The sequence below is a fragment of the Varanus komodoensis genome, unplaced genomic scaffold (genome assembly GCF_004798865.1).
Source record: "Varanus komodoensis strain SLA01 unplaced genomic scaffold, ASM479886v1 scaffold2, whole genome shotgun sequence".
Lineage (NCBI taxonomy): Eukaryota > Metazoa > Chordata > Lepidosauria > Squamata > Varanidae > Varanus > Varanus komodoensis.
In genome coordinates, this window is record NW_025335568.1 from 22,393,561 (window position 1) to 22,413,730 (window position 20,170).

Below are 20,170 nucleotides of genomic sequence, written 5' to 3' on the forward strand. Positions count from 1 at the left end.
AGGAGCAAGTGTCTTTTAATTTCTTGGCTGCAGTCCCCGTCTGCGGTGATCTTGGAGCCCAGGAAAATAAAATCTGTCACTTCCTCCATTTCTTCCCCATCTATTTGCCAGGAAGTGAGAGGACCGGATGCCATGATCTTAGTTTTCTTAATGTTGAGTTTCAAGCCAGCTTTTGCGCTCTCCTCCTTCACCCGCATCAAAAGTCTCTTTAGTTCCTCTTCACTGGAGAAGGAAATGGCAACCCACTCCAGTATCTTTGCCATGAAAACCCCATGGACGGTACAGTACCAAAATGCTACAGAATATCCACTGTAAAAGTCCTACTCTGAGCCATTGTGGTTTGTTCTTGCTGCACACGGACAATGAAACCAGAAGCCTGGGCCTCAGAAAGTAAGTGCACTTGGATCTCACTGTCATAGTGCTAGATTAACTGTAGCGAAAATCTGCTAATACCCTACTTACAGGAATCTGACGATAACTGCAGGAAGCAACCTAAGTCCATGTCTGTAAGAACTTTTGTTCCTTTCTATTCACTTGACTAGAAAGTAGACCGCTTCTAAGGCATCCCCAGTGTGGAATCTGCAAGCACCCAAAAGGCACCCCTTTCCTCCCTTCCTCTCTCTGTGTTAAAAATGAATAGAGAGAGAGAATTTCTACAAAATGCATACAGCTGCCTAGCAATTATATAGCCTTCAGAAAAATGAAACCAAATATCCAAATATGTATTCATTTGAACTTGGCACCTACAGTTGCCACCCACTCATATGCTGAAAGCACTGCAGTGTCCTCAGTCCATTCAATTACATGACGTGAGAGAATCCATTTTTCCTTCAATTTTGTCATTTTCCATGAAGCAGTAAATAGTTTAAAAGCAAGAATGTCAGTGACTATTAAAGCATCTATTACACATTGCCAAAAATATATGTTTAAAGAACAAACAGGCACCAGTAATTAACTGAATTAAACAACTCCTATTAAAGAGATGCTGCAGAGTCAACAAGATGCAGCCTAAGGTCCATGGACACCACAGGGACATGCCAAAGCGACAATCCACTCATTGATTAGGCATGCTGACGGTGCTTGCAGCAGTTTTTCGAAGTCCCAGATCTGCTCATGGGCTGGTCCAAAAAGGTTGGGCAATCCTGTTTTAAGTACTCGATAATAAAAGGCCAGTAAGCCTTCCTGTCTCACAGAGTCAGTAGCACTTGAAATATAAACATATGGCTTGAAAATAGTACAGCGCTGCCTTGTGCCAGGTCAAACAATATGTCCGCCTAGCCCACTATTATCTACTGGGACTGAGCTCATTGAATTGGGCACTGAAATACATAGACAACAAACAGAAGCAGGTCTGAATTGGTGTAATCAAATGCTGGATGATTATTTTCTGCATTGGCCAATACTGGTGTAACAGAGATAAGATGCAAAGCATTCTTTTCCTACATAATTATAAACTATATAGAGGTTCCTATATGTGTTATTCAACTGTTTTGAGTGTTGCTCCAATTATAATATTGAGAATTTGATTCAAGCAAAAATTCTGAAGTTTAAAAATGTATGTACCACTTCCAATCAACATGAAACATGTCAGTTTTAGTAAATCATGACCAAAACTAAAGATGGAACCACATGCATGTCCACATTTGAACTCCAGCTTATTTAAATGCAGATTATGATGCAAACATCTCTCCAAAGTATCTACCCTACCATAACCAGTACCCATCGGAAGATGAAGTGGGTAGTTTGTGGAAATAAGTAAAATTGCTCCAGGAAAACAAGTACTATACAAACACAAAACCTAAACTAATTTCTATTGCCACATTTATAGCTCCACAGTACATCTTCTCTTTTACTGTATCCATACATACAAAGAAGAAACATACACCTGTTGCTCTGCCAGGAGTCTGATTTTATTTTACTGTTTGTTTTGGTTAAATCTTCCTGACCTCTTAAAAAAGCAAAGTTGAGTCCTCTCTGGAAAAATGCCCCTTTCAACAGAGGTGGTCTGCCACAAAGTAACTTAGTTCCCATTTCCTCATAAAACTCTCCAACCCCCAAGTTTTTAAAAAGCCTCCTTAGTTTCCTGCCCCCCCTTTTTTTAAACTGCTCCAGAAGACATGGGGATCAAAGAGTCATGAAGAGTTTTACTTTTCCAAGGATCGTGAAGGAGAGGCCAAGCAAACAGCAAAAAAACACTGCAGAGGGAAAGAGACAGAGAGAGCACCCTGCCGATTTATATTTACTTTGGGCCTTTTCATCCCATATTTTCAAAGGTTTGGTCCAGGTTGCTCTTCCTGGGAAGGTTTTCCTCTCAGTCTTGCATTAAAACATTCTGTTTCCTGTTGAGGAATGGCCTTGAGGCACCAGGCCAGTAGTTCACAGCAGTGCAATTCAGAGCTACTCCCCAATCCCAACCAGGAATTCAGTTCTTGCTAAAGGAAATGAAATGCTCTTCTGTTGAGAAGGTTCCTGTCTGCTCCCTCCTCCCCATGGAACTTCTCTTACCAGCAGCCAGTCTTTGAAGTGGGAAGGTTAGAATAATGGCCATGGCCTTTCTCCGGTCCTTCTTTTCAAAGCGGAGTATTATTATTATTATTATTATTATTATTATTATTATTATTATTATTATTATTTTCCTTCAAAGTGCCACCCATAGCACTTTTGAGCTCACACTTTCATAATTACACTTTCATCATTCTTCCTCCCTCCCTTAGCACTTGCTCGCTCTCATTCTCTCGCTCTTGCTCGCTCTCACACACACAGACACACACACAAGAGGCTGTGCTGGGAATGGTTTGTTGGTCTTTTACAGGAGGGTACCCAAAGTACTAGCTTTCTGTCTCTGCTTTTGACTGCCCCTTTACTGGTTGCATTGGCCTCAGCATTTTACACTAAATTTTACACTCAGCGATGATGAGGTCCGTGAACTAAAGTGCTTCAACTACCTCCTTTTGCAAGTATCCCTACAAAGTATCACAAGAACCTTGCAGACTGCCTACAAGCTGGCCATTTCTTCCATCCCCTACTAATAAGCTGATTGGAGCCATAAAGGGACAGCTATGGTGTTGCCTTACAGATATAAAACAGGTCAAGCCAGGATTCTTTTCAAGAAACCACAGGTATGTACTACAGAGACTGAAGACTTCCCACATCTAAGACTCCACTGGAGGGCTACAGCTGAAGTCTCGCCAAGCCAGGCATGCCCAAGCAAAGCCCAACCCGCAAGTGTAGTCGGCGCAATCAAAGACGGCAATTACAGCTCCCTGGCTGTGGTTAGGCTTCAAAGCAAAGCGCTGCGAGTCACATTTTCACATATGTGAAGCCTTGAGCCGGAGCCGCAACAAGATCCGCTGCCGCTGCCATTTATGCCGTAGCGCAGATCTGACTGCAGCAGAAAAATGAGGAACTGTTCCTCAGAAATACAGAGAAAAAAGTTTGAACATTTAAAAAGGCTCTGGAGTTAAAAGGTAACACTGAATTTGGCAGCAAGAGGGGCGCATAATTGGAGACTTGTGACATGCAGAGATCAGAGGCTGAATTTTAATTTTTTCCTCTAGTAATAGCCAACAAGGTTTTGCTCTTTTCTGCAGAGTACATTTTTTAAAGGGGTGTGTGAGTGAGTAGATACACATTTATGCAGTAGCATGGTTTTTAGCCATTTCAGTTGGTTTTGCTTACAGGCTAACATTCATGGATGATTCTAAGATTAAAAGTGGCAGCAGTGTGAATCAAAATAACCTTCGACCATGGCAGGAGTCTTATAATTTAAATCACCTCAAACAAATGGCCTTCCCTTTTACTCTGGAGCTACCTAGAAGGTATGTTATCTTCCACTTCCCCAGGCAATCTGTTCTCTTCTACAGCACTTTTTATAGTTAAGGAATTAGATGCGCAGCACAACCCAATGAGTCTGACCCATCACTGTCTGAACTCAAGATTACAGCCATCCTATGGAGAGGAGGAGGAGTGTGGAGATGAAGGTTCCTCCACCCTTTGCCCAAGTTGCCTTAAATATTTTGCCCTGGATATGGGGAAAGGCAGGCTTGTGGTACCATCAGGATTCTATATATCCTGGCAGTGCAACCCTCCCTTCCATTTAACTTGGAGCCCTGCACTAAGCAGGCGGCTTGATCTGATGGCCATACTGGCCTCTTCCAGCTTGACTATTCTGTGATTCTGATTCCCTGCTCTCCCAAATGTCCACAAAACCCTGTCTCTTGTGACCTCAGAGTTGCAGCCAGAGCTGTTTTTTCTTCACTTGCTCCAAGGACAGTGGGAGGCCAGTCCTACTTCGAAGTTCCATCTCTGACCTCAGCCCGTTTCTGATGTCACATCTAGGACTCTGAAGTCTCCTGTGGCCACCTAGACAGCTTCTAGCAGCCATAGGATTGTGCCCTAATATAAATCTGGCTTTTTTATTCCCAAATTAATTGATTGTTCATAGTTCTACTATGTGCTGAAGTGAACACTGCCTACCCTGACCTATTTGTAAAAAGCTATGCTAATTTTTAACTTCCAACTATGGCTTTCCAACATTTCCTCATTTGCCATATATTCCTAGTTCACACTTTGGAAAGTTCTTAGATGCTGATGATCTAAACTCAGCACAATAATATAATAGTATCTACTCTCAAGCAACTGTTTAAGGTCCTTGTGCTGTATCTTCTACTTCTGTCAAAACTGACAGCTTTAGGGTGCTTCCAGAAGAACTCCTAGGGCAGCATCCCACCGCAACCTTCTGATGGGGCAAATGATGTTGTACAGCTGGAGGCTAGAATTTAAACTGTGCACAAGGAGAGAATCCAGCTACGTTCTGCTTGATCAACCACTTTCAAGAGATCACATCAGGTGATTTGCTACCGCACAATACCATTTGCACTGTGTGCAGCTGAAATATTTGGCAGAACTCTACTAGCAGAATTGAGCTTGCAGAATGACATTGTTAAATACTGCCCTGGTGTGCCACCATTCAAGAAACATTGTACAGTTATTCCATCATTTTCACCTGTATAGATTTCCTGTTGTAAGAAAAAAGACAGAAACGGAGCTAGGAAAACATGAGAGAGCAGCAGTGGAAGATGACATCTGGGCAGTTGATCAGTCCACTAAAGTTTTATCTACTTAAAATGGTGAGACAACTTTTAATTAGTTGAGACTACAATTTAAGAATAATTCTGTATGTTTTAGTCTATTTTTGTTCTGATGTGTTACTGTAATTGAAGGGAGTAGAATATATTAAAGACTGCCTTTCTTTAATCACTTTGCACTTCTAGCTTAAGGAGGAAATGACATTTGCTTTAACTGGAAATACGGACTACCCCACACTGAAGGTTTAATTTCATATACCCAGATTATACTCAGAACTATTCTATTCCTTAACTATTCTATTCCTTGGTGATACTATAGAGGATCCTTAACCTTCCTTCAATTTTGTATTTATACATTAAGGTTGTGCCACCAATATGGATCACAACATGGAACAAATGCTGTATGACATAATTTCTCATGACAAATTTTAGAAGCAGGATTTCAAGTAATGGAATCCTATTCCCTATGCGAATAACCAATTCAAATCAATTAAACTGAGTGTTACAAATAAACTGTTTTGTAAATGTTCTTTTTCTTATAACTTATGAGACTAAAAACTTCAGGAAATTTACTTTAAGGTTTTGTGTTAAGCATGGTCTTTCACTCAGCTTTTACCAATCTATTCCATTTTTATTGTTTTCCAGGGTATCTAAGATAGCTGGTATTATAAGAGACATAAACACCACCATATTAAAATAATAATATTTTATTACAGCACACTAGACATGGCAGGTAGAAGGGAAATAGAAAATCAGCCCACAGGCCAAAGATCTGCTGGGGATCAAGGCAATGTTTCTATATCAGTACAAAGTGAGCCAAACAGTACTCCCAGGATAGAGAGTTCCACATCCTGTCTGCCACAACAAGGAGAAAGCAAACAAAAACATGTTGTGTGTTCTAACCAGCAGCCACTCTGATGAAGACAGGATGCAAACAAGGGCCTTCCTTGGCAAATAAGCATAGCTATTTGGCCCGATTCAGGCGTACCGCCCTGCACAGCTGATTCGTCAAGAAAAGTACAGTCCCCTGCAAAACAAGTGGCATCTCTAAGCCTAGCGCAGCGGCAGTCTTACTGGTCAAGAGTGCTTTTCCTTTCCTAATTCAGCTTCTTGGCCCATCACTGATTTCAAATATCCACAGAGCTTTCCCAGGTGGTAGAGAAGTTACTGAAGCTGAACATTGAAGGGATACCATAAAACAGGTGTGGTCAACACTTGCTCTTCCCTGGAGGTTTTTGTGGGGACCCTGTCCCTAGGAAAGTTGCCATAGTAACTGCAAAAAGCAGTTTTGCGGGCTCACGCTTCTGCCTGAAAACAATGTGTTTGCTTCCTGCACACTATTTCCTTGCAAAATTAGTCTTTTGCTGCTGCCATGGCTGGAGGAGCAATTTCAGTGGTAGCAGCAATTTCAGTGACTGTGAGATCAGATTGCCACTTCTGGTTGGTTCCAGAAGGCACTAAGATCTCCTGAACCCTGGAAGTTGTACACCACTGTCATAAAACCTTGGAGTTCTGTAGCAAGTTTGCTAGGCACCAAAGCAACTTTAGTTTTCCTGACAGCTTACACCTTTCTTAAGGAAGAGAGATGAGAATTCATCTCACCTTCTCAACAAACCACTGACCTTATTGGACTTGCTCTGTGAATTAGGAGTGATAATGTAGTACTGTTTCCACCTGCAGGGTTTTAAAAATTAGCACTGAAAGGTCCGTGTTGTGGGGTCCCACAAGGTTCCATCTTATCCTCTATACCAGGGGTCTCAAGCTCGTGGCCCGCGGGCCAATTGCCAGGATGGGTGGGGCATGGGGGAGGGGCCCTGTGGCCTTCAAAGAGCCGGCGGCGCCCGGGCCGGCCTCCGGATGAGCGGCCCACCACCACTGTGGTGGTGGAATACTTGATGTGGTCCAGCCTCACCCAGATTCTACTTCCAGCGGCCCCCAGGTAAGTTGAGTTTGAGACCCCTGGTCTATACTTATGAGCAGTTATATTAGGTAAGCAACCTGTGCCCTCTAGATGTTAAACTCCAAGTCTCTGAGAGAAGGTCCAGGTATGAACATCTAGAGGGTCACAGTTCTACCAGTCCTGCTGTATATGAAAGATATATCTGAGTAAAGTCTGGGTTTGTGTGGCGTATAATCAGTGTGCCAGTGACACTTTTATCACACGTATATCCTGCCTTTTCTTCCTCTTCCAAGGAACTCAAAGCCGTTCACATGGTCCTCTTCTCCAGTGCATTAGGCTGAGGATCCGCAACTGACCCAAGGCCACCCAATGAGCATCATGACCAGATGGGGAGCAGAACCAGAGTTTTACTCTCCAACACTCTAACCACTATGCCATACTGAGGCAAGGCTATGTAGATGCTGAATTCAGTAAAAATGGGATGACTGAGGGGTAATGAATTGAAGCAGACGCCTCCTGACGAGGAGACTATAAGATTAGGTGGGTCTCACATCTGGGAGACTGGTGTGCAACCTGTTATGGATTGGCTTGTACTTTCTAGAAAGAGCAGACAGGTAGATTGGGTGTGGTCCTTGATACTACCCTTGATCAGTTTCAGCTTGCTTACCAGCTTCAGCCATTCTTAGACGGCGATCACCTGCCCACAGTAATCCATCTTTGGTAATCTACTGGATGGATACAAGGAGGTGCCCTTGAAAACCAGTTGGAAGCTTCAACTAGAGCAGAATGTAGCTACCCAAAATGTAACTGGTTTAGTCAGGTGGAGCCCTGTTGTTTCAGCTTGGGGAAAAATACATTTGTTACCTATTTTCTTCAAATCTCAATTCAAGGTGCTTTCTTTGAACCTTACCTTTGTAGACCTAAATGGCTTAGTACCCAAATACCTTCTCTTTGTTTTAAGTAGCTCCCATGTTTTAAGATCTTCAGTTAAGACCTTTCTCAGAGTAACCTTCCTTACTGAAGCTGTATTATGGATACACTAAGAAAAGAGTCTTCTCTGTGATGATACCACATCTCTGAAATCTTGTCTCTGAAGATGTAAGACTGGCACTGACAGTTTTATCATACAGTCCTCTGGAAACTTTAAAGGGTTTAAATTGGCTAAATGTTAGAGGAATAATGCCATTAATGCTTCTCTTACTCATGTGTTTTGTCACTCTCCAATAGTTGCCCCTTATAGGGAGGAGGTACTAAGAAGGCTAAATTTTGTATTGGAGTGCTCTGTATTGTTTAAAGATGCACATTTTATCTTGGAAGATTTACCTCTTTGAAGTTAATGTAAGCTGAATGCAAATGGATTTTCTGTATCAGTTTAACAGCACAGACCCATCTCCTATAATACAGTGTATTAAGGACCTACCAATGCTTTCAACATTAGAACAGGTGGTGAAATGCAAATAGTGAAGTATACAAATACTTGGCCTAATTTTCTTGAAGTTGATGCATATTTATTTTTATTGATGGCAGCAATTTCCCTTTTTCTGTCACACACACTTGCACACATATTCTCATAGATACAAATTTCTCATGCAACTACTGTATATGATTTATTTTGATTTATGTAAGGAAATTATATATTTTCTTATGATTTTCTTTTGCTGAAAATAACAATTTAAAAAGACAATTTAAAAAGAACAAAGAAAGAACCTAGATGAAAGCCTGCAGCACTGCAAAGATTATTAAAAAGCATGAAGACAATTTGTAAACCTGAAGAGCTAAGAAGGCTGTGAAAATAAAAAGGTCTTCATCTCTTACTAAAAGGACCACAGTGTAGGTTTTTATATTACCTCTTTCTATGTTATTGCACTTTATGATTTTAGGGGTTTTTTATGAACTGCCCGGAGTACTTTGGCTAACAGAAAGTATAAAAATATATAATATATATGACCTCCAAAAGGAAAGAACGACTTCAATACTTCGAAATCTCTAAACGGTGTTAAAGAATATGAGGGCCAAGATGGAATTTTACAGGACACCTAAAGCCAAAAGCCAAGGTTCCAAGCAGAAGTTCCCCAACACAACGTTTTGGGCTCAGATTTCTATGACGCAGTAGACTGCAGCCACTGCTCAGCCCAGCCTGTATATCCATAGGAATGGCAGGCATATGCCACAAACCACCTTGGCTTATTTAAGCCATGCCGCCAGTCAGTGTTCCTGTAAATATGGTCTCTGAGATCTTCTCTCCAAGAAAGGGCTAGACCCACTGGGAAGAAGCCCATCTCTGCCCTAACATCCCATTGCAACCTGCATTCATATGAAAGTGTTGCAAGCAGATTTTTAGGGCAATATGTTAATGAAAGAAATCTCTATCTCATTGACTCTAAAGCAATTTCTCCAGCAAGTGTTAACACATACAAAAGGAGAATGGTTAAATTTGGATAGTTACCTTAAGGGCACGTAGCAAAACATACAACTTTTGAAGAAGCAATATAAACATGGCACTCCCAAGGAAGTAAGTTGGAAGAGGTTGGTTTACATGGGCTTTATCTGAGTACAGCTATTTGCAGGATGAACATAGAAGTAATCAAATCATATTAACAGCATTGCTGGCTGAACTACAAATAGCTTAGGTTCACCAGACCCATTAAACTGAATAATTCTAGCCCACTGGAAAGTATGGGGTTACAAGTGCCTTCAGGAATTGTAGGGGTGCTCCAACCCCTTCCGCAGAAAAGGATATATCTGCAAAAGTCATTTTGCACTAGATACTTCCACTCAAACTACCCAAACTAGACTGCACCTACCCCTCAACCTTCCATACTGAGGAAAGGGGAAATGTATATCCAGCATATGAACATCACCTACTTGCTGTCTTTTCTGGACATTTCTGCTACAAGTTGGCAAGAACGTGCTTCTAATCTTAGATAGCTGTTGAAAGGGATTATACAGAACCATGAAGGGTAGGCCTGCCCTACAGCTTTTGGGCGTGATAGCTCAATGGAACCTCTGTGTTCAGCATTCCATGCAAATGAGAGAAAGTTTAATCCTTTTTTCCTCACTAACTCCTTCTCACAAGAAAGTTTTCCTGTTGCCACAGCTAAAGAGGGAAAGAGTCCATTGTGGCCAATTGGCGCTTTTGTCTTATGAATACTGCTGTGTGTATTTGGGGGGATTTGGGAGAGAAGCACTGGAGGAGGAGGGATCAGGACCTCACTACTATAGGGTGGACAAACAAGAAGGACAGCTGCATGCAACACAATTAGCATGACCTCTAGTTTGACAAGGAATACCAGACCCAAAGCTTTCCTTGCAAGCTTTGTGCAGGTGTGTGTTTGGTCACTGAAGGCAAAAAAAAGTTCTCTACATTAACCTTTGACTAAAAAAGTTGCTCTAAGTTGAAACACACATGTTTGCCACTGTGAAACTTTAACTGAAGAAGAAATTCAAAACTGAATTCTGAGTAAACATTTCATTTTCTCCTCTTTCCCCAGCTGGTATTAGTGTGGAATAAAGAAAGAAGATAAACAAGTTTGTGGGCTTTCTATAGCTTTATTAAATACTGAAGACTATAATATATATCTGATCGGCCTTCATTTTATTACATGGAATTTTACTCCTACAGTTTGAGGGGGAGGGGTTTTCCTCCACTAAACAGTTATTAACAAAGAGATTCAGATTCTAGCTCATTCCAGCAGCTGCATCATAAAGAATAGATTTTTTTGCTAGCTGTGATTGTCCTCCATTTTTATGCTCATATAATGGGCAGTTTAAGACCTGTTCTAAGAAAATACAATTCTACTGGACATCCAAATTCAATTTACATGTTCCCGCATTAAAATGTGAGATCACTGTGTAGTGAAAGTTTATCAAATCAGTTTTGCACAGGAATTTCCTTATTTGAATGTTCCCCCCAAACATGGTGTGTCGAATTTCACATTCTTGCCGCTCAAATATGTTTCCAATCAAATATTCACCAAAATAACAATATGATCAGATTATAAAATGCAAGAGGGGTGAAATTGACATACAGCACAATGAATTTTTAAAATGCTCTTGCTAGTATGGTTCAAACAGTGTGGATACTTGAGTGTGTCCCTTGCTCCTCCTTGCAGAAGCTTATTCTTCCTTAGACAGACAGGGAGGGTCTCCTTGACTGTTTGGGGATAATCAGCCACATTACAGGAAAGGATGCTTGTATTCTTCACTCAAAAGAGCAATTCTGCACTCAGACAAAAGCCTATGATATTGGATCCTCCACTACCTCCTATGCTCTGACAGCTCTTGCTGGCAGGACAGGAGTCAGAAGAGAGAAAATGCTTACTATATTCTATTTCTATTTGTTGAGGGAAATAAAAAAGGCATTTCCCTTTGCCAGAAATTGAGCAGAGCTGAAAGGGCTCGGGGTCCCTTTATCCTAAGGTAAAGCTTCAGTGCCTAGAAAAGCATGGCATTTCACCGTAAGACACTAGATGGTTTTGCAACTGGAAGCATCGCTACCTGGGCAAATTTAAATATTTTCATAGTTGTGTAAGAAACCTTTTTGTTTTTGTTTTCCATTGTATATTCTCAGAAGTTTAGAAACAATCCTGGTCAGCCGGAAAAGTAGCCCAAACAATGCTTTTATGGCACTGTGTTGCCTCTCTAGTCAACCATGTACACAGTCCTGTATCAGTTGTGAATTCTCTGATTAAGAGTACAACAAAGAGAGTCCTACTGCAGTAAGTCTGATGTCTTTCCAGTCCAGCACAGAGGCCAACTAGATACATCCAGAAATCCTCAGAAGCAGGGCTTGGAGTAAACTACCTTTTGCTACCAGTGGTGGATCCTTCTCCAAAACAAATGCTAGATTAAGAAGAGGGATTTCCTCAGGACCTCAACAGAAAAAGGCTAAATTCTTTTTCCATGCTTTGCCCTGATCCTGTTAATTATCACACCCTCTCCAGCCGATTTAATTCACATAAAACAAAAACCAAAAACCTCCTGCTCCATCGCTACAAAGATACATTTAGTATCACATCTAGTTTGGTCCTGAGCTAATTTCTACCACCACTTGTTGCAGTTAATTCCATACATTAATTAAGTGTTGCATAAAGTACTCTTTTGTCTTTGTCCTGAATCTCTTGTCAATCATGTTCTAGTGTTATGAAAAAGAAACTTCCCCTCCTGCCCCTCCAGTCCATTTTCTCCACACCATGCAAATTTATATTACGTTTTCTTTTTAGCTCTTAAACTAAAAAGGATCTGAGCACTTTAGCATTTTGGTTCCAGTTCTCTATACTCTACGATATCCTTTTCCATATAAGTTAGTAGAATTATACTCAGTGTTCCAAATGTGGCCACACCAAGATTTATATAAGGACATCATATACCAGCAGCTGTAGTCTTACTTGCCTTCCTAATAAAACTCTTAAGCACCAACTGCAACAGCTGGAGCCAAGTTGCAAGCGTGAAACCACCCAAGCCTATGATTAAACTGTAGTCCAGAAAGGCCTTTCCCCCACAACCGATTATTTCCAGCAATGCATTTAGGCCAAGTGTAGACAGGTGATTTGCAGTCCCTGGTTTAACATTAGCAAAAACAAGAAGTTACTTCCTTCCCAAATTATACAGTTAAAATCAAGAAAACTTGGGCAATGCAGGCATAGATTTTTACGAGAGACAATTTGTATGTCAGCTCCAATTCTGGTACTGAAAACAAAACATCCTAGGCTGGACATAATATCAGAGGCATGTTCTCCCTTGATACTTGGTCTACTTGCTGAGTTACTATTCTGTACATGGCTCCATTTGGTGGACCTCAGGGTTCTAGCGAAAAACTAAGTTCGTCCTGCAAGCCAGATGTCTGCCTAACTCTGATCAAGAAGGCTTCTGTCACCTGCATGTATTTTGCTAATGTGTCCTACAGGCCCATTTTATATGGTGGGTACCTCTTGGTTCTACTTTCTGCTTGTGGCAAGCTATAGCAGCAGCTGTGTGTATCCAGTGCCAAGAAAACCCAAATTCTGTGAACAGGACTATGAAAAATCAAGCCAACTTGCATGAATCTACTTTTCTGCGTAATTTACCCTTGCTTCCAAGATTTGGGGATTTCATAGCATTTGGATTTGGGGAAAGAAGACGAGATGTGTGGCCCTGGGAAATCAGGTAAGGAGAAGGGTACAGAATCTTAGTTAACTTTCCAACAAGTCCAGAGAGATGAGCAACAAAAGCTCAGGAGAGCTATCCAGAATGCTTAATGTCCTCTCTGAGTGCTGGACATTCTTGCCTAGCCCTCATCTGGCCACAAGGCTTTTTAGATGACCAATTGATAGTGCAAAAAGGAAAAGAAAAGAAAAAGAAAAAGAAGAAAAATCAGTACTTGTACCTCATCTGATAGACAAGGTCCTCAGAGAAGTACAGATGTTAAACAAGTATCTTTTCCCCCCCAGTATTCAAACAGCAATTAACTTGCTGATAGGGAAATACGATGTTCCCAATGCTCAAGTTAGGGAGGATAGGTTTACTACAAGCAATTTTTTGGTCACTTTATGGCTGGAATGCTGGTCCAGGGGGACTCGGGATGATCCAGCCTGTCCCTTCTTATGTTCTTATAGCAACAGAAGAATTTTCTACTTGGAGCTGCATGCAGCAAATGCTATATAACTTTAAATGGAAGGAGACACGCAGTATTATCATTGCGGGTCTTTATTAGAAGTTGCCACTTCTATTAGAAACACAAGTTAAGCATGACTCTTGGTAAGTGCTAAAAAAAGAATTCAGATTCGAAGGAAATACCTAGCCAGCTTAAGCTTCCTGATAGACAGACGTGCTATTTAAGAATTAAGGAAATTGATGCTTTCAGGACAGAATATACTTGTGATTTAGCACACTCTATATAATTTGCTTTTTAAAAATTCTGAACAGTTTTTAAGATATATTGAATAATGTTGCTATGAATTGTTTTTTTAATCCCACTTTATAACATTCTACCCTGATGTCATATACATTCTGTGCTTTTTATCTTTTTATTTTTTTAACTGAAGAACATGTTTGGAATTTGTATGAACAGAGTTTGATATTAACATGCTCACTAACTGTGATTTGTAGTAACAGTTGAAATTATAGGATGAACCAGTTCCAAATCCACTACAAAAAATATACAAAAAGGTTCATGTATTTAAAAAAAGTTTCAAAACTGCCTGCTGTTTCCTTTTATGAAATTAGTTGCATTAGCAGGCAGACATAAAACCTACACTTGCAAGCAGATGGCCTTTTAGAAGCAGGCAAGGAAGCAAAATAGTGAACATTTATACTCAAATCACATCATGTCCTATGCACATGTCAGCCCCTTTGTCATAAAATTGACAGACCCTAATCTAATGTAAACCCCAGTTCCTCTAAGCAGACTTTGCCACATTTTGCAACAGAGAGCCATTCACTGTAACATTTACTGATAAAATTCAAAATGGTATGATACACGAGAGTGCCAAATCAATATCTCTCCTACCCTGCCCAGCCAGCATGATTAACAATCAGAAGTTCACTTGGGTGTTAAGAAACTATTCCAACTTGCTTCTAATGAAGGCTTTTGCCGAAAAAAATGGTTTAACCACTTAGTGAAGTCATTCATGTCACAGACAGACTTGCAGCTAGTCAGTGAGGTATGGTCAATTTGGGTCATGTACATTAAAATGTAGAAAAGGAAAAAAGGAACTGGGGCTAAGATCCACAGCCGGTATAACAACCACCAATCATAAGAACATTCATTTGAGGAGAAAGCACTTGTAAAAATGTGTGCTATAAATTGATGATTTGTTCAAGAGTTCAACATGACTTACAGAATCATATTTTATTGTATGTTTTTCTTTTCTTTTATTAATTTAGCAGAAAGGCTTTTAGAAATATTCTTACCATGCTTCAGATGTAGGCAGCTGTCATTCGTGGGGCTGCACCTGTAGGAGATTGTTGTTCTTTAACAAATTTCCATTGAATATTTTTTTTGCATACCCCAAATAAAAGGTCTTATGCTGGAATATGAATTGCTGATTGATTTCCTCTGTCTTTCATGGTTCTTATACCAGCCATTTTGATTTTGGTTTGTTTTATTAAGAAAGAAAGGAAAGGACCTCACTGATGCTTTGAGACAACATACCGGGCAGCTATTAAGACCATTTTTAAAAAAGTACACCCAAGGGACAAAAAAGTACATATGAAATGTCTCGATATCCCCATACAGAATCAAATTATTAGATATCTTCGCAATGAGGAAACATGCAGATCCAAGATCTCTGCTGCTGCAATTTTCTGCAGTGGCAAGAACAAAACATCCTCCGTACATCTTAAAGTCAGTAGGGTAGAGGGGGCTGAGATCCAATATATGGCATGTGGGAAGAGAGTTTTTTGGCTGCTGACAAGTTTTTGGCCTGGCCAAGATGCAGAGAGAGAAGTAAAGTAGTCAGCATCTAGCTGCTGTTTTTCGGTTTTTACATCGGTGCTGCGTGTACGTGTAAGCAAAGCTGTAGCAATTCTGCAGGTGCTGCAAAAAATCTCCACTTAGGACAACCGTTAGAGGCCATACCTGAGAAGGTTGCAGAGACTGGCTGTCCTGCAGGATGTGCTCTTTTTTTGCTTTGTCTGCAGTAGCTCTGACAAATAGCAGTGGAGGATTATTATAACCTACAATTACAGGTGCCCTTGGTGGTCTCCATTGCAGTGCCTGCTCTTCCAGATGCAGAAACAAGCAGCACAGAACTCAGTTCCTTGTGCTCCCATTTAAAGAAGGTCACACTCTGAGACGGCTTTTGGTATAGGAGGCCAAAGCAATGAAAACAGTAGTAAAAATAATGTTTTGAGGCTATGTGCTACCCATTATAGAAGCGATTCTGCAAATAATAATAAATATAAGATAAAAAGCACACTATGAAGCTTTCTTTCCTTCTTTTTTAAAGCACAGCAAGTATTTAACACGAGCATCTACCCATGAAACATACCTGATGTTGACTCTTGTAACTTCTCTCTCTTCCTCTTCTTTTTCTTTCCCTATAAAAGGCAAAAAAATTGGAAAAAGTCTGTTTCCCATACCATGTAATCACTGTTCTTCCAAAAAATGTAATAAAGAACAATAACACATTAGTAGTCATTTCCAGTCATTTCCACATTTTAAATCCCTTTTAAACATTTTTCAAGCTATTGAAAATGCACTATTTTCATAATTATATGATACTGCAAGGATTTTTGAAACAGTTTGCCTATATTAAGTGTCAATAGCTTGCAAAACACTCTCCGCTAAATGGGCTCTACATCATGGATTAACTTTACCTAACACTCAGAACAAAGAGCAGAATAAAAAGTTTAAAAGCTCCTTCTAGTAAAAGTTACAGTAAGACATTTAAAGAAGAAAGTATCCTAGGTAACTGTGCTCACAAGCAGGAGATACTATGCAGAAGATTGAATTATAGTGATTAACCATAAAGTAAGGCATTATTTTAAGCTGTGATTCAATTCCTGGTGTATTTATGTGTCAAAAGCTCTATTCAGTGGCAATAAAGAGAATAGTAATTTGACATGCTTCTGAATTAGTGCAATTTAAATTGAGTAGTTTCCACAATGAAAAGTAACATTAAAATGGCAATACCCATTCATGCAGTAGGGTGGACCTGAATGGATACAAAATCTGTTAACTCTGTTTAAAAGATGCTGGCTTCAGAACCAGTATAATGTAGTAGTGCAAGTTTCTAATCAGGAAGAGGTGGGTTAAATATTCATTCAACAATGAATGCTCATTGGGTGACCTTAGCTAGTCAGTCGAGCCCACCTTATAGGGCTGTTCCAGCTCACAGAAGGAAATGGAATGGGAAGAACTTTGTGTGCTGCTCTGATCTTCTTGGATGTAGAGATGTAGCAATAAGTTACTGCCTTTTGAAAACTCACAAGTTCACTGATACTCCATATACACTGGCATGTAAGTATAGTACATGACATGCACCAGCATGTTATTTGCCTTTTAACATCTCTCTTTCTGCAAATATTAAGGCTGCCAAAAGCATTTTGATCTGGGTGTTGGCTAGAAGGTGAAACAATGCATTTTCAATTTGGGAAGAAACTGCAGCCTTTAAAAGGTGGACTACCTATCACAAAAGATCAGCACATGTGCTAGGCTTCCAGTAGTAGGATGAGCTTTTTTTCCTTCCTCTCTTCCATTTTAATATAATTCATTAAGCTGAAGCGGGATTTTCAAAAGGGACTGAAGTTATGGATACAAAAAGGATTTTGTTGACTGTGGTTCTAGGAATATGAAAGCCTCTTAACCCTGAGCCTCATTTTATGGAGTTTGACTTGGGGCAAGTCTATTTACATGGCATTAACTAGGCATACTGGATTATGAATATAGCCAGCTACTGATTGAAATCTCCATAAAGGTGCTTTTTCAAAGTCAGGACTAGATCTAGGATTAGGCTCTTCTTTGAATTCTTTATTTAGGAGTAATCAAGGCCAAATCTTAGCTAACTCCCAGACAAATCACTCTTCGGATGTCATTACTACGGGATTTTTACAGAAAAAGGAGCATTTTAAAGAGTAAAGGACAAATATGTTAACTATAATGGAATAATTATTTGATTTTACAATGAGCAACTAAAAGCCTTCATAATTAAAAACAAACAACATAAATGAAGTTTTGACTTTAAAAAAAAAAAACCCACAATGACTCCAAAGCCAAAGATGACTGCTGTATTCAAGTCAAAAGTTGAGATTCAGTCCATCTCCCATTCTACCTGCTTAGAAAAATGCACCACACAAGCAAAGCCAAGATGAACACATAGCTCAAATTAGGTCCAGAACAATCCACCATAGCCTATCTTTAGAGGAGATTCTTTGCCATGTGTATTTAGTAGCCATGTGATAAACGTATGTCGAAAGGGCTATAAGATGAAGGACATATGTAGGTTACCACTCCAAGTCCTTACAGAATAATTATCTACCACCTAACAACCATTCTGACATGGCTGTTACATGGCAGGAAGCTGGGCCACAAATACACCATGGGCCCAATTCAGAATCACTTTGAGATATATAAAAGCTATCTTAAACAAAACAAAACAGAAGAGTAAAAGGACAGAACTCAAAAGAAAAGTCTAACAGGGTCTAATGGTCCAGCTGCTCCAGCAAGCCACTTGTAATTCAAATGCAGCAAATGCTAGCTGAGGACAATGTAAATGAAGGGCTTACGTAGTTGTCCCTCGCAGACCAGCCTGGATAGAGCTGCATGTGAAGCTGCCTTTCTTTCCGAGCTAGTTCATAATATTTCGCCTGTTCTTCACGAGACAGTGCATGCCACTACAAAGAAAGTGAGAAAGAATGGATGTTGCCTTAAGGTACAAGAACATGCTGTCCACAGGAAACCTTTTGTTCCAATTATTCTAGTGCATGGGGAAAGGATACAATCACTCAGTATGATGCGAGGGTAAGGACCACATATATAGAACATTATGATCACTTAAGAATTTATTTTTCACCTCAGTTGTTGTTGTTACATTGCACGTATGCCCTATTTTTTTCTTCTTGGGAAGAACTCAAGGTGGCTTACACAGTTCCATTTTATCCTCACAACAACTGCGTGAGCTGAGAATCACCCAGTGAGCTTCATGGCTGAACAGGGACAAGAACCCGTATCTTGCAGGTCTCCAGTCCGACATTCAAACCACCACGCTATGCAGGCTCTCAAATATTCAGAAACTGAAACTCTTCCGTGAAAGATCTGGATTTTAAATCTGCTCCCACTTAACATTTACTCTTAGCGGGATGGCAGAAGTCTGGAACAACGCAGGGGTGGGCAATGTGTGGTCCTCAACTGAATTTCAAAATTATGCTCTGCAAGCAAGTCATTCAGGCCTCTGGCCAAGGTGGATGGAATCTCACTGAGAAGGGAGAAAGATGGAGAAATAGTGAGTCACTTTTGGTCTGAGCATGCCCACTGACGGCATTGACGCCACTCACTACCAGCATGCTGCCCTAGATCAATTATTTCCAAGGGAATGCAGTTTCTAACAGGAAAGAGTTGCCACAGACCTCGAATAAGATGTCATTCCCCATATGGCATGAACAAAAATCATTTGCATTTGTTCAGAATGATAAAACATTAAATTCATTCCGTTTTGTTTGGGTTCTCTTACAGCTATGACTCTGGGCTACCAAAAGAATCTTATTCATAGAACTGTGAGAAGAATGCAAAGAAAAATACTCTTCATGTCTCTATCGTTAACTTAGTCAAGGGCTAGTTATACAAAGTGCTATTTTGTGTTGATTTTATTGGAATTCTTCTCTGTTGTTATGAAACATTAAAATGGAATTCATAAGTAACAAGAACATATTAATAGTTTCCCTTGATGTATTCAAATTTCTTTATGTGGACACTGCAACATCCTTATATCCCCTAACTACGCAAAGTCACTAGATAATATAGACAGCATATTTCTTAATTTGAAGGACTGAGCTCCTAACACCTGATGCTAAAGAGACCACTTTGTTGCTGTTCTGGAGAGTTTACATTCTAGAATGGTATGCGTGGAGTTAATCATTCCTTTCATATTTAATGAAAGCTTTGTTAAGATTTGCGGGGGGTTGTTTTGCTTTGGGTTTTTTTTTGTGCGGGGTGTAACAGAGAAGGCCTCTATCTCTTTATCACTTCCTCTCCAATCCAGCTCCCAAAGGGTTTTCTTTTTTACATTCAAATAAACACTTTTGCTGCAAATTCACTCCTCAATCCTTAAATATACCGTCTTTCTCCCCATTGCAGAAAGCAAATGGAGTAATGGGCACAGCATTTACCAACAGGAACAAAGTAAGGGATGATTTGTGTGTTGCTTAGGATGCTGTGGGTAGTAGCCATTCTTTCCACAGAACCCTATGGTGCTTTTTCACCACTATGGGAAAATGGTACTCCTTGGTTGGCACACCACAACAGTCAGTCATGGTAAGCAGAAACTGTACAACAGACTATTGTTTCTTGTCATGGTTTCTAACTCCCAGACAAGTCTTGGTGGTATGCCACAACTGGGACTGGACAACATGATAACTCCACAATGGTAGAAAACCATGATTGCTGGTCATGATGTACGGGCCATTCAGTGACTCTGAGGTTGCTGGCATGCTAGGGAATGAAAAGCCATGGTCCTGGTATTATATGAAGAGGTAAGGACGGTATCTT

At 40.2% G+C, this 20,170-nt stretch overlaps 1 protein-coding gene across 2 annotated transcripts in view; it reads right to left on the reverse strand.

The window, feature by feature from the left end:
* The window catches only part of LEF1 (lymphoid enhancer binding factor 1), a 114,331-nt gene that overhangs the window by 2,482 nt on the left and 91,679 nt on the right, over window positions 1-20,170 (reverse strand). Inside the window, exons 8-10 of one of the 2 annotated variants that reach the window (XM_044429501.1) lie at window positions 18,193-18,300; window positions 15,957-16,005; window positions 14,878-14,918 (exon numbers count right to left, since the gene is read on the reverse strand). In XM_044429501.1, the coding sequence (XP_044285436.1) occupies window positions 14,884-14,918; window positions 15,957-16,005; window positions 18,193-18,300 (192 nt within the window). In that variant the 3' untranslated portion in view covers window positions 14,878-14,883. The remainder of the gene's footprint in view (window positions 1-14,877; window positions 14,919-15,956; window positions 16,006-18,192; window positions 18,301-20,170) is intronic. The other variant, XM_044429500.1, reaches the window with a different exon arrangement.